The sequence below is a fragment of the Myotis davidii genome, unplaced genomic scaffold (assembly GCF_000327345.1).
Source record: "Myotis davidii unplaced genomic scaffold, ASM32734v1 scaffold327, whole genome shotgun sequence".
Taxonomy (NCBI): Eukaryota; Metazoa; Chordata; class Mammalia; order Chiroptera; family Vespertilionidae; genus Myotis; species Myotis davidii.
The window spans coordinates 1,593,880-1,608,139 of record NW_006298628.1 but is presented as its reverse complement, the minus strand read 5'-3'; the positions used below and the strand labels follow the sequence as shown (position 1 = coordinate 1,608,139).

At 58.3% G+C, this 14,260-nt stretch overlaps 1 protein-coding gene across 1 annotated transcript in view; it reads right to left on the bottom strand.

Annotated features, from left to right (window-relative positions):
* Positions 1-2,810: 2,810 nt before the first annotated feature.
* PPP1R9B (protein phosphatase 1 regulatory subunit 9B) overlaps positions 2,811-14,260 on the bottom strand; it is a gene marked incomplete at its 5' end in the record, with an annotated part of 15,396 nt that continues 3,946 nt past the window's right edge. The window contains 9 exons of the mRNA XM_006774397.2: positions 2,811-4,344; positions 4,521-4,617; positions 4,915-5,144; positions 7,780-7,833; positions 7,955-8,107; positions 8,664-8,799; positions 9,789-9,893; positions 12,080-12,200; positions 13,675-13,807. Coding sequence (XP_006774460.1) covers positions 4,291-4,344; positions 4,521-4,617; positions 4,915-5,144; positions 7,780-7,833; positions 7,955-8,107; positions 8,664-8,799; positions 9,789-9,893; positions 12,080-12,200; positions 13,675-13,807 — 1,083 coding nt within the window. The remainder of the gene's footprint in view (positions 4,345-4,520; positions 4,618-4,914; positions 5,145-7,779; positions 7,834-7,954; positions 8,108-8,663; positions 8,800-9,788; positions 9,894-12,079; positions 12,201-13,674; positions 13,808-14,260) is intronic.

Sequence of the window (14,260 nt, the reverse complement as noted above, 5' to 3'; positions counted from 1 at the left end):
GAGCGCACGGGGTGGGGGTGCGGGGCGCTGGGCCGCCCCGGGAGGCGGGGTGAGGAAGGGGATGGAGGTGATCCGGAAGGATTCCTGGAGGAGGTGACAGGGTGGCTACTCCCGCGGCCAGGCCGGGGTGGAAGTGCTCGTGGGGCTGGGGTGAGAGGTGGGGTGGGGTGGAGAGAAGAGGGGAGCAGTGAGGCTGCAGAGGTGGAGGTGACCGGTGGACCGAGGGGTGGCATTTACCCTCAGCGGCAGGGGAAGTAACGGGAGGGAGGGGGTCGGCTTGCATTTTAGGAAGAACCCCTGGCGCCTCCGTGGCGTCTGGTCAGGAGAGGGCAGCCTGGAGCCAGGGACACCCCCGTGAGGCTGTAGAGAGAGGATGGCGGTGGGCATGAAGATCAAGGACCAAGCTGACAACTATTCAGGATGTAGAAGTGAAAAGATGGACAGCGTTTGGGGCCTGGCTGGCCACTGAGGGAGGAGGGGTCTAGGATGACTGCAGGGCTTGGCCCTGGAGGTGGAGCTGGCAGGGATGAGGGGATGAGAGGGATGAGATCAGACTTGGACCTGGTGAGCTGGAGGTGGAGGCAGGCCAGCCGAGGGGAGATAATGTAAAAGTCGACAGCTAGCTACCATACTGCGCTGGCTTGGGAGGTGCCAGGCACTGTGCTAAGCATTTTTCTCCGATTAAAAATGAGGCAGGTGTTCCTATCACTCTCCATTTAAGAGGAGAAAACAGAGGCTTAGAAGAATGAACATGGCTTAAGAGCAGGTGAGGTCCAGAGCTCAGGGGACAGGGGTGTGGTCTGTAGGAACAGAGTTCCCCAGTGGCCAGTGTCTCTGCCATCTCAGTCTCTGAGGGGCTGTGAGAGGTGGCATGTTGAGCCAGGATGGCCTTGGTGAGGACAAAATTAATTCTTCAGGGGCTAAAGGACATCTGCAGTTTGGGAGAGTCTCTGGGTGTCTAGAATCTGCTGGCAGCCAGGGGGTGCTGGCTGGCTTGTGATGGGGGAGGTGGTGGTGACTTTGGTGACAGCCTGTTTATTGTCCGGGGTCTTTATGGACGTGACTTGCAGGCATCTGGTGAGATCCGGGTGGGAGGCTGGAGTAGGGCGATTGATTATATGATCCCTGTAGGGATGGGTATGTAACGTCAGTGCTGGGGGTGAGGAGCAGGTTCTATGGGAGGGTGTCTGCTAGACCATGGGACCCGGGAGGACCCCCTATTCCTAGTGATGCCTACGCTTCTGGGAGTTAAGAAAACCTTTATCTGATTTCCCACCCCAATGGCAAGTGTTGGGAGTTGCCCCCAAACTACCCAACCTCCTAAGACTGGGCAGGTGACAGGGTAGGTGAGGCAATAAGCCTATATAGGCCCCAAACATGGACGTAGCTCATGGGCAAGTCACGTCTCAGGCCTGAGAATCTCTCTTAGCAAAGCCATACTCAGCTTAGATGTGGGCGGGGGGGGGCGGGGGGACCACTTGGCCAACCTTTTGGAACATACCACCTGCAGGCCCCTCCCCTAGGACCCAGGACAGGTGAGCAGCAGGATCCCGCACTGGACGCGCAACCCATCAGACAGCACAAGCCCTCCCAACCCCATGTCTCCCTCCCCACTCAGGGAGGCCCAGCGCTTCACTTCTTGGCTATGTTTCCTGAGCAGGGCCTCCGTGACCCCTAACTCTGGAGCCAGCACCTATGACCTTGTGGTTTGACCCTGGGATTCAGCCACCTAGAGATCTTGCCAGAAGAGTTCCAAGAATGGTCCACTTGGTGATGATGCCCTGAGAGGCATGGTCATCCCCAGGTTTCCAGGTGACCCTCGGGTGGGTGGCAGGACTGGATGGGTCCTGTGTGGCCCTGAGGTGAACTAGGAGGTCTGAGAAGGCAAGCTATGGGAAGCCAGGATTTGGCTTGACATGTGTGAAACGTGTGTGATAGAGCCATCGGCAAGGGTGCCTCAGGAGCAGACTGCCACAGCGGCCACTCTCTCAGGTGTCCCGGACCCACCAAGGTGACCTTGAAGGGCCCTGATGTTGGAACTTGCATTTCGTAGGGCAAAGGGAAATGTGAGACTCTCCTTGGGGGGTCAGGCCACTGAACACCCGTGCCTTGTGCTTTAGTTTTCACACACACACACACACACCAGTGCCCCGAGCAAGGAGGGGCTGCCGCTGGAAATGGCCAAGTCCGGCCCTCTTCCCCGATCTCACCTCTTTGGGACTTCGCCAAGGTTGGTCCCTGGAAACCTGGCATTTGGACTCCCAGGCCCATTCATATTAGAGCTGGGGAGTTAGCAACCAGACCTGCTGGCACAGAGCAGGGGGCTTAAGACTATTTAAGGCCTCTCCAGTGGGCCCCCAGAGAGGTTCTCTAGGACCCTGGGGTCAAAACTGCTCTGACATGTCACCTCCCGCCCCCAGCTGCCACCTCCCGGAAACCTGATTCTTCAGGGTGCCTTGTGAGAGCAGGGGCTGGGGATCCCCATGAGGCTGGAAGATTTCTCCAGGGAGGGACTTGGGGTTCACCTTACCTACCGAACCCATCCTGGAATTCCAGCAGCGCCTTGTGAAAGAGGAATGGGATGCACCTAAGGAACGCTCTAGAAACCCAGCTTTGCCCAGTTGGGATGGATAAAAAAGCATGGGTGCTGATGGGGCAATGGTAGCAGAGGGTGTGCCTGGGAACCAGGGCTTTCCGTAGAAAGGTACTTGGGAATGGAGAAGCACTGGTGGTGGGAGACCACTGGGCAAGACTGGCATCCCTGTCCTCCCTCCACCACCCTCCCGTCAATCAAGAAACCAGGCAGCGAGGCTCTGGGGGCTGCGTTTATGGGGACGACCTGACAGAGGGCATGGTCCGTACAAAACCGGAAACAATACATACATATATATATTATATACAGAGACGCAGTCCTGCAGAGGGCGGGATGGGGACCGACACTGGCCAGAGCAACCAGGAGCGCCTGCGGCCCCACCTGCCTGGCCCCGCCCCCTCCATCTGCGAGGGCATAGGTGGAGTGCATGGGCCGGGCACTGAGACAGCCAGCTCTTTCAGGGGTAGGGAAACGTCTGGAGACGGGGAGGGGAGAGGGAAGAAATACTGATAGATGGCATGGTCTATTTATAGGGGATGAGGAGACGCCAAAAACCCAGGCTGGGGCAGGGGCATCAGGGAGGGGCAAAATGAGAGATGGATTCTGAAAGGGGAGGGGGACCGGAGAGGGTCCCCACCTCCCTTGGTCCAAGCCCCAATTTGGGGTTAAAGTGAGGAAACGAGTCAATTTCACTTAGAAAGCAGGCTGTCAGCAGGGCAGCCCTGGTCTCCAAAAAGTTTAGTAAAATGTTGCCCTCCAGTCAAAACATTGGAAGGGTGTGGGTGGGTGAGGCTGAATCTCTGGTGTTAGTACAAGGCTTCCACGTGTGGCCCTGGGCAGGGCAGGGCCTGGCTCTCAGTAAGAAATGTTTCTCTTGCCTAAGACCAGGTCTCTGCAGCCAGCCCCCTAAAAGCTGATTTCCTCTCATCCCCAGAATTCCCAGGGTTGGACAGGAAACGACCCGAGAGGCCAGAGAACAGTTCCAGGAAGAGGTTATGGCTATTTGGCACCAGGGAAGGGCAGGTGGGAGGCACAAGGAGAAACTGAGGGCTTCTGCCCCCCTCTCCCTACTCTTACTCCCCTTTTCCTTGGAAATACATGAGACATCAGTGCAGGGCCAGGGCCAGGCCCAGCCTCCAGGCTCTGGGTGGACTCAATCCCTCCTGGGAGGGGAAACAGCAATGGGAGAAGGTGTGGAGGCAACCCCTTCCAGGAGGAGGATCAGAATGAAACAGACAGCACAATGATGGGGGAGGGGAGGGGCCAAAAGGTAGAATCTCAAGTCCAGGAGCCCTGTGGGCAGGGAGCAGCCTCCAGGTGGTGAAATGCTGGGAGAGCCCTCAGCCCCATTCCAGTCCAGAGACAAAGGCTGGAGGTTGTAAAGTCTGGCAGTTTGGTCTGCAGATCCTTGTGTCCATCCACCACCCAGGCCAGCCCTCAGCATCCCTCGGCCTCTGTGCCTCAGCCCCATGAAGTAAGAAGGAGACCATCCTTCCAGCCACCTGTCCGCCCGGGGCCACCATAATGGGGCCTGTGATATGGGCCCTCTGGTCCCTGAAGCTGGGGGAGGTGGGGCAGAGGGGTGGGGGAGTCGGGGCACCTGTCCCCAGGCTGGTAGGGGGTGGGGTGAAATATTGAGGACGGGAGGGAGGACAATGGGAGGGGTTAGTTATTGTCTGGTCAAGGAAAGATTCCTGCTAAGTAGAATTGGAATTCCTCAGTGTTTGCAGGTTTCCTTCCAGTTCTGAGATCTGGAAAACAAAGGGGAGAGGGGGTCAGGCGTGGGCCCCACTCCTGTGTCCACTGGTGGGGACGTGGCCCTGAGCTCTCAGCCAGCAGCATGACTGAGATTCAGAGCGGGTGCCTGATGGGGGCTTCCCTGCCATTACCCCCACAAGGCCCTGCCCCCAGGGCACCCTGGGCCTACCTTGTCCAGGAGCTTGTCCATCTCCTCCTTCCTGGCCAGCTCCGACTCCTCCAGAACCCGGCGCTGTGCCGTCTCCTTTTTCAGGAACTCGATCTCCCTGGTGGTCAGCGGGGAACAGATGGTGGGTAAGGGTGTGTGGCCTGGCTTCCACCCAGGAAGTGTCAGGGTTCTCAATCCTATCCTCAGCTCTACTGGGCAGCTCTGCCCTCTCCCTGTTCTCAGGTCAGGGAGGCCGAGGTGTTCCCAAAGCCTCTGGGGTCTGGTCATCATTTCGGGCCCAGGTACCCCCACAACGGGCTCTCCGCCTTCTATGCTGCTCACCTCCCTACTCAGCTGGGGATGGGGAAGGACTGCGAGCACGGCCCCTCAGTGCCCCCCAGGCCCGGCCACGTACTTCTGCTGGTAGTCCTTGATGAGGCGCTTGGCCTTGCTGTACTTGCGCTCCAGGGCCTGGTACTGGGCCTGGGTCTCCCGCAGGTGCTCATCCACAGCTTGGCACAGGCTCTGGGCCTCGCCCCAGTAGCCCTCCAGCTTCTCCATGCGCTCCTTGTTCTCTTCCACACTCTGCTCCAGCTGCGCCTTCTCCACCCGCCACCGCCCCTTCTCCTGCTCCAGGCTCTGCAGCTGAGAGAGGAAGGATGGCCCTGGGTTGGTGGGGGCCCGAGGGAGCCCAGGAGCACCCCATCTGTCACTGGGCCAGAATCTCTGGAAGATTCTGCAGATATGGAGCCCACTGCCCCCTAACTACTGACTCTTACTTGGCTGAACCTGAGACTTGAAACCGGAGAAGGAAGAGGTGGGGGACCTCGGCCTCAGAGCTCCCAGCTGGAGTCCCTGACAATGCACCACACTCCTGCTCCCAGAAGGCAGGGGGCCTGGGTTAGTCACCGATTAGCTCTGTGACTTGGGGCAAGGTAACTTCTGTCTTAAGTCTCAGTCTTCTAATCTGTAAAATGGGAGTGATGCTTGCCTTGCCACACTCACAAGGGCTACCGTGAGGTGGTAGATTTGAGAGCGGAGCAGGGAAAAGTCACCACTACGCTCTGTCCCCTCTGCACCTCTGGCCTACTGACCAGTCCCTGCTTCTGTGGCTTCTTGAACAATCCTGGCCCCTCTCCCAGCTCGCAGGCTACGCCAGTGCAGACCTCCCGTCCCCAACGGCTCAGTCTTGGAGCCTCTGTTCTCTCTCACCTCCCACACCCCATTTGTGCACTCGGAGCCCTGAGTCCTGAGCTCCAGCCTAACATCACTTCCAACTCCTCACAGGCACCAGGCCCCCACTCCGACCCCAAAGGTATTCCTCCTTTCTGTCCAGCCCACCTCTGTTCAAAGGTGCCATCCTCTCTCACTGTCACCCCAGTGCTCAGCCTCAAACCCCTGCCTGCCTCTCCGACCTTGTTGGCTGCAAATGCCACTTGCTCTCTAGGCCCCGGCCACACAGGCCTTCCTGCAGAGCCTCAGGCTTGCCAGGCTCCCTCCTGGCACACAGCGTTTGCCCGTGCTGTTCCCTCTGCCTGGAGTGCTACCATCTCCCCTCCCCCTTGCCTCATTTCCCACTAGCTCACCCTTGGGTTCTCTGCTCAGAGTGTCACTTCCCCAGAGAAGTTTCCTGGAGCACATCCAACAGCACAGCCCCACGCCCCACCCCATCAGGTCCTGCTGCTCTTCAGAGCTCATAACCCTGTCTGTCCTCTCCCACAAAGCCCATGTCCATCTGTAACGATACAGTCATTGGTGTGCAGACTCAGAGCTGCACAAGGGCAAGGACCACATCTGCTTCTGCCTATCACAGGGACCAGAATAGTGTGGGCAGCCAGGAGGCAGCCAGCAGACGTTTACTGATTGAAAGCATGAACAGGCCTTGGACTTACCCTGCCCCTTAATGCTCTGCACCCACCCAGGAACCTGGCCTGCCATCTCCACCTCAGAAATGCAGCTCCAACCCAGCCTTCCCTTCCGCACCCTCTGCCATACGCTGGGCAGCCCTGGCCTGCACCTGCCTCCTAAGTTCGCTGGCCTCCAAGTCCTGCCCACCTACCCTTGTGTCCTCCCACTTCACAGACAGTGATCTTCCTCCTTACGGCCCCCAGGTGGCCACAGGCCCAAGGCTAGGGTCCTTCGGGGGAAGTCGGGACACTGCAGCTACGCCCACCCTGGCAGCCAGCTCTGCTCCCACATCTCCCACAGCAATGGCTGCTACAGCCCACGGCCTCCTCCGAAGCCAGCCTCCGAGCTCAAGCTTGTCTCCTGCCAGCAAGCATCTAACCCCCTCTCCCAGGCTCCGCTTCACACTCTCCCTTCTCCATGCACATGTGGGCGTGCACACACGTGTACCTCGGTGTACCGTGTCCACATGGCTGTGTACCCCTGCTTCTTCCCACTACACGGAAAGCCCCACGGGAGTTGGAACGTCTAATGTCCTGGCCCAGCAGGGGCCCAATACAAGTTTTTCATCTGGAGTCTGTGCATCTCCATGCCTGCGAGAGTTAGCACCCAACATGCTTGTGTGGGTGTCTGTGCGCGGTGCATACGTGTGACTGTGGGTGTCACGTGTGTGTCACCATCTGGGAGTGTTAGCATCAGCACCTCGTGAGAAGGCACATGTCCTGTGACACTCCTCCTGCGCGATGGCCATGCCTGTGTGTCTTAGAGCAATGCAGGGGGAGTCTACACATCCAGGACGATGCACGTGTGAAGCTTAAGTCTAGCATCTCCGTGTTCTGCCTGCACAGAGTAGGTGTCTGGTGCATGGCTCTGTGGGTACTGTGTGCCCGGGGCCCAGGCTGGCATGTGCCTGTGAGTACCCTGGGCGGTGTGCATCTATCACTGGCCCTGTGTGTAGAGGACTCACGTGGGACAGCATGGACATGAAGACATCTAGAATGTAAGCCAGTGTATTTTGGGATAATAGCTGATTGTGCAACCTTTTACTGAGCACCTATGATGTGTCAGACACTGTGCTAAGGACTTTCCCTGGATTATCTCACTTAATCCTCACAAGGATCCTATGGTATTGGCACCATTATTACTCCATTTTATAGATGAGAAGACTGAGGCACTGAGCAGCAAGTGAATGGTGGACAGACACATCCAGAGCTCGAGTTCTTTACCCTGCCCTCCCTTACCTAAGGACAGCTTGCCCTATCCGTGCTTGTGGGTAGAGGAAGGTAGGCAAGCGTCACTGCAGGTGTGAGGGGTGGGGGGGGATCATCCCTCCAGCCCTCAGACCCTGTTCCTCCCCCCTCCACACTCCCCTCACCTTTCTTTTCAGCTGCTGGATCTCTGCCTCAGTCACAGCATGCTTGATCTGGAGCTGCAGGGGAGGGGCAGGTGATCAGTTCACAGGCCGGGGGGCGGGGGGTTGGCAGAGCTGTAGGTGGGATGCTGGCCCACCTTACCCTCCCGCCTCCCGCCCCAGGACCCCCTCCTCCCACCTCCTTGAACTTGTGCACCAGCTTCTCGGGCTCCATGTCCACAGGGGACAAGGCATCCTCATTCTCTGCCAACTCGAACACCTCGATGGCCATCTCGCCGCCTGGGAACGTGGGGCTCAGCTCTTCCTCCTCGTCGGTGGCGTACTCCCCGGTCTGCGAAGGGGAGAGGAGGCCGTGCGCCCTGCCCATCCCAGCCTTCCGCAGGCCTGACAGCCGGACTTAGACTGCAACAGCCAGCCCACGTCAAACCGGGAGCCCCTTAGGGGGTCTGGTTCATGTTGCCCCCATCAGACTGGGGCCATGGTGTGTGTCTCCCCTGAAGGCATGGGCAATCCCCCCATAAGAGAGGCCCCTGGAGAGACAGCCTGTTTCTAGGGGTCCCCTGAGGTCTGGAGCTGTCTCCTTCCTCAGATTATGGCCCCTGGGGCTAGGGGCTGTGCTGTCCCCTCAGAGTGGGGGCTCTTTGAAGAACTCTGTTTTCCTCGTGGGACCAGGAAGCCTCTCTGAAGAAAGAGGGTGTGACTCCTCCATCAGGGCTCCGGGAGGAAAGGTCTGCATCACCTCCCTCAGACGGGGCTCCCCTAGGACAGGGAATGGTGCTCCCGGCTTCCTCACAGGCCCGGGAAAGCGGTGAGGCAGAGGGTGTCTGTAACGCTCCAGCCGGCCGCCAGGGGGCGATGCCGCCGGCAGCCAGGCCAGGAGTGCCTACCTCCTCATCGTCCTCCCCATACTGGGCGTATCTCTGCTCCATCATCTCTCGCTGCCATCGCTCCTGTTCCAGGGTCTGCTGAATTAGCTGAGCCACCTCGCTCTGCTCACCGGGCCGCTCCCGGCCGATCATAAACCTGCAGGGACACCAGTGTCATTCCTTTTGCCGCTGTCCTCAGCTGGGTTAACGGCACCATCCTCCCCGCTGGTGCTCCTCTCTCCACACCCAGGCCCTCCCAGGGGAGGTGAAATGAGAGGGCTGAGTCCTGAGGCTGCAGAATGTTAATAATGAATGGGGGAGCCGGGGGCCCTTATTGAGTTTCCTTCCCAGGAGGCAAAGGCCCACTGGCCAGTTTGGGGGGAGGGGTGATGCCAGCCCAACTTCAGTCTGGGCTGCAGGGGACGTGAGTTCAGTGTAGGTGCTCTGACCCCACCATGTGGGAGGAAACGAGGCAGGGGATGGCGAACCTGAACCACCCGGCAGCGCAGGGGCTGTGGAGGGCTGTCTTGCACTGGTATAGGCTCCAAGGCCCTGAGTTCAGGAAGGGGCGGGATGATGGTGACTGGAGATTAGGATGGAGAGGAAATAGTGGAACTTCCAGGCACCAGCCCCTCCTCTCCGTGGCCACCCACATCCTGTTTCTCTCCACCACCCTTTCCTGGGGGCAGTGCCCCTCTTGGAGGGGGCTGGAGTGATCCCTGAATGTTTTGCCAGAGAGGGACACAGGGAGCTTCTAGCACCATCCCCTTCATTGACACGCTCAGGGAGAAAAGTCCTTCCAGTCTACATGGCATTCCCCCTGTACATCTTGGCTTTTCAGTGAATGAGTGTGGACAGGCAGGGGGAGAATGGGCCCAAGAGGCAGTTTGGAGGTGCGGTGGAGAGCGGGCCTTGAGCCCGAGTGCTGGTGGCCAGCAGTGGTCACGGTCTCAGGATGGGAAGGTAGGCTTGAGGCCAGGGATATGGGCACAGCCATTCCTTCGGGCAGGGACGCAGTGGGACCTCCTCTGTAAGTTGCGTCACACAGAACCTTAACTGTGTGGGCAAATGGGCAGAGTGGCCGGATGAAGGCCGAGCCTCCTGCCAGCTCCCAGTCCCCACCTACCCCACCTGCCCGGCCCTCACCGCACGCGGCCCTTGGTGTTCCGGAGCACGGAGGCTGCAAAGCTCTGGGTCACTCCCACCAGACTGGTTCCGTCCACCTCCACCAGGAGGTCGTTCACCTGGATCCTAGGGGAGGTGACACTGGTTAGGGCATCCTGAGGGGACCTGTGGAGCTGGGGTAGAGGTGGCCCCTTCCCATTAGAAACTCAAGGCTCAGTCCCCACAGGGACCTGGTACTTTGTCTACCTGCATAAAATGCATGAGGCCTGAGGTTCAGGTATCAGCCAGACCCACCTGTGTGGGCAGTGACCTGAGCAAGCAAAGCACATAGGTGTCCGGGACCAGGAGTAGCATCACGCTCCCTTCCCATGACAATCACACCCGTGTCTCCTCCTGCATCACCCCTGACAGAGCAATGTGACATCCACCAGAGATCACAACCGCCATGCACAGTGGCAAGGCCCACATACAAGTCTGCACAGACCTGGTCTGACGATTTCCTTCCAAATGAAGATTTCCTTCCTGCCCCACACACTCATGTTCACACTGTGTACCACAGGGTCCTCTCACCCTGACACTGGTGCACAACCCCCAACAGTCCAGCTGTGCACCTGAATGAAGCCTGTTCTCCTCACAAGGGGAGAGATGGGGGTGGTCCAGCATGGCCTGCTGAGAGGGAAGGAATGAGGGGACCTCCCTCGAGCCCCAAGCCTTCTCAAATGGCTCCAATGCGGAAAGGGAGGACACGGCCTATTGTAAACACTCCACATGCCTCACGTGTGGGTACGAGCCTGTGGACACTCTCTCCCATGCACACACACTCCCCAGACTGCCCACCAGGTGACCACAGGAAGGGTTCTGGAAAGTCCCAAGAAGAGGTAAGTGAAAAAGCAGGGACTATCATCTTCCTCTTCTCTACCCCTCCCCCCCATGCCACCTGGGTTGCAGTGGGCAAAAGGCCTCTGATGTAGGCAACCCCACCTCTAGCAACATGACCCCAAAGTTATTAGCCCTCACAGGGATACCCACTCACCTCTGTCACATGAAAGGGGTCTGCGTTGGAGGTACCACCACAAGGCACCCTTGATGTCAACCTCCCACTTACAACCCCGGGGTGCCCTGAGCCCTTCCCACTTCCCTGCTGCAAGACACATACAGTGGAGCTGTCCACAGAAGGGCCACTGGGCTTCCCAGGACTCCAGGAGGTCCTTCCAGAACCTTCTGACCCACAGATACCCCCTCTAGCTCAGATATCAAAACACAGGCACACATGACACACAGAAGGAGCAGTTTCCTCTGCAGACACATCTGCACTGTCTTTCTAGCCGCACCACACACCTGGATCCCCTCTGTTCTCTAGGCTCCAGCCATAACTGCCTGCTTTTGGTCCCCTGCCTGCACCTAATACTCCTTTTTAGCCTAGTTAACTTCTGCTCATCCTTCAGGTCTCATCTGCAATGTCACTTCCTCCAAGAAGCCTTCCCTGATACCCAGAGAGATCAACCCTCCCCCGCTTTTTTTATTCAGGGCTGATGATCAGATTTTATTTACAATTTGCATCCTACATCTTGTCACTGGACATATCCCCACGTTGCTCACTGTAAACAAAGTATCTCATCAGGAGGGAAGCACCATCCTCTATCTGGGCGTGCTGCGGCTGTGCAGACTGACTTATTTTTCTACAGATACTGTGATGGGCATCTTCATGCAGAAAGCCTTTCTGCATTTAGGATTACCTCCTTAAGGCTTTGGTAAATATTGCCAAATTGCTTTCCCAAAGAGGGTGTAGCAGCTACCCTTGGGCAGTTGTATTGAGTTGCCTGGTACCAAAGGAAATTTAAGGTCGTAGCCTCACTTGGGTGGGAGGTCAAGCCCTCCTCTTTTTATGCCTTCATGGCGCCCTGTATTTTTCCTCCATTTCACCATTTTCTGTGTCCACTTGAATGTCTGCCTCACCACACCACACCACACCACACCACATGATTCCTAAGGGCAAGTATCTCATCACTGACTCCCGGGGCCTGGCACCAGCCCCAGGACAGAGTCAGGAATTAGATATTTGAGGAATGAAGGAGGGAATGCTCAAACATACTCCACCAGGCACATAGTCTCCATGCTCATGCTCTCCCTACCATGGCCCCCCACACAGTCAGACACCCAAACCAGCCCTCATCCTCAGCCCCCCCTAGAATGCAAGTTCACGCCGTGGCCCCAGGCCTCGACCAGCACCTGGCACAGTGTAGCTCCACCACCACCTGAGCCCAGCCTGGCTCAGTGACCCACCTACAGAGGATGAGAGGGAGAGGCGGTACCTGCCATCCCGATGGGCTGCACCGCCCTCAGTCACAGTCTTGACGAAGATGCCCAGCTTCTCCAGGCCCATGTCTGCCCCGGCCCCCATGCCGATGATGCTGATGCCCAGGCCCTCGGAGTCTGTGGAGCAGAGGGCAGTGAGATGCTGGGGGGCCATGGAGAAGGGGGAACAAGGAGGTCTAGCTCAGGGCTTGCAGGGGACAACGTGAGAGATGCACCCCATTCCCAGCCTTCACTCTGGGGCATGGCCCCCCTCCACGCTTGGGAGTGTCCCACAACTGGGGAAGGGGTGCAGCTTTGTCCACCCCGTCTTTGCCAAGCCGACTAGGATGCTCTTGGGCCACTCCCTGCCCTCTGTCCACCCACAGAACGGATGGGCAGCAGGGCCTGCTGAGGGTGACCCTGTGGGCGGGCCAGAGGCTACTGTGTGCGCACACGAGGGGATGTGGGGGATGCGGATGGAGTCGGGTGGCGGCAATGGGCTCACTCCTCTTTAAGCAATCTCATCCATACTCACAGCTTCAAAGACTTCCCGCTCTTCTCTCTCAGCTGCACCACCCCTCCCATGGGCCTCTGACATCCCAACTCACGGTCTTCCCCCACAAACTGGCTCTTCCTGTCTGCCACTCCCTCCTGGGGCCTGGGAGTCACCTGGGTTCCTCCCTCCCCCTCACAGCCTTTGCCCAAGCCAAACCACCACCAGACCCTGCCGATCCGCCTCCCCAGGGCCGCTCAGGCCACCCACTTCCCTCCCCACGGCCACCATCTTGTCCACACCAGTGGTCCTAGGATCTAGGATCCCTCTCCCCAAAGCACCGCCTGGAGTGGTCTTTCTCTTTTGAATCCTCACCTGAGGAATTTTCCATTTGATTTTTAGAGAGAGTGGAAGAGAGAAGAAAAGACAGAGAAAAATATCAATGTGAGAGAAACACATCAATTGGTTGCCTCCTGTGTGCACCTGGGCCAGGGAGGAGGTACGTGCTCTTGACTGGAATCAAACTCAGGACCCTTAGGTCTGCAGGCTGATGCTCTATCCACTGAGCCAAACCGGCTAGGGCCTGGAGATACCTTTCTGGAATACCTCTCCCACACCCGTCCATCATAGGGAAAAGACAGCGTCCTTCACATGGTCCCGAGGCCTTGCTTGCACGCCCTTCTTCCCCTCACTGTCCAAATCCAGCCAAGCCCGCCTTCTCTCTTCCCCAAAACTCCCCTGAACTCCTTTTCAGAGCACAACTCAAAGATCACTTCCTTGGGGAACCCCCCTCCCAAGTCTGGTCAGGTCTCCTGTAAAACACCGTTATTTCAGCCCCTGCAGGCCTCCCCAGCACCTATTACAGCGCCTAAGGGCGTAGTTAGATGTGACTGTCCCATGTCTGCCACCCCCCTAGATCTCCCATCATGTCTGGCCAGCACACAGCCCAAGACAGCCCACACCGTGCCCTCGGGAGCCTGGCAACTGAAGGAGCACACACCACTGGTGGTGGGAGCCTGGGACTAGACTGGAGTCCGTGTGGCTGGGGGTGGCTGACAGGGCCCCGGGCAGAAGCTGGCACCGGAGAGGACACCCACGTGGCTGGGCCTGGCCGCTCACCCTTCTCCAGCTCCACAGGGAACAGCTCCAACCGCTCCACCCGCTTCTCCAGCTCATACTCCGCAGAGGCCGCCATGGGGTCCACGTCCTCGTTGCGACGATCGTAGTCCTCGTTGGAGTAGGTGCTGAACACCTGGGGGGGGACACTTGTCAGAGGGCAAGGCAGAACTGGCTTGGGGAGGCCCAGAGGGCAGGCTGTGCCACCCACCGATGCTCCCCTCCTACCAGAGGCCTCCTCCACCCCTAGACAGGGTAAGGTCTCCCCCAGCCCAGGATAAGCCCAGCTCGGAGTGAAGGCCCTTCTAGCTCTGGAGTCCATGGGAAAGGGCCACAGCATAGCCCAGTCCACACCACGATTCTCTTCTGCAGCCCCAACAGTGTAAGCACGGCCCACAGGAGAAGCAAAGGAAGGGCCATGTTGGAGAAACTGCCCGACTCAGGAACCCAGGTCCCCAGGACAGAGAACGGCCAACAGACAGGGGCAAATAGCGAGTAAGAGATGAGGGGGAGCCAGACCGAGGCAAGGGCAGATACAGACATGGACACAGGGGGCAGGATAGCAGAAGGAACAGGCTGGGCAAGGGAA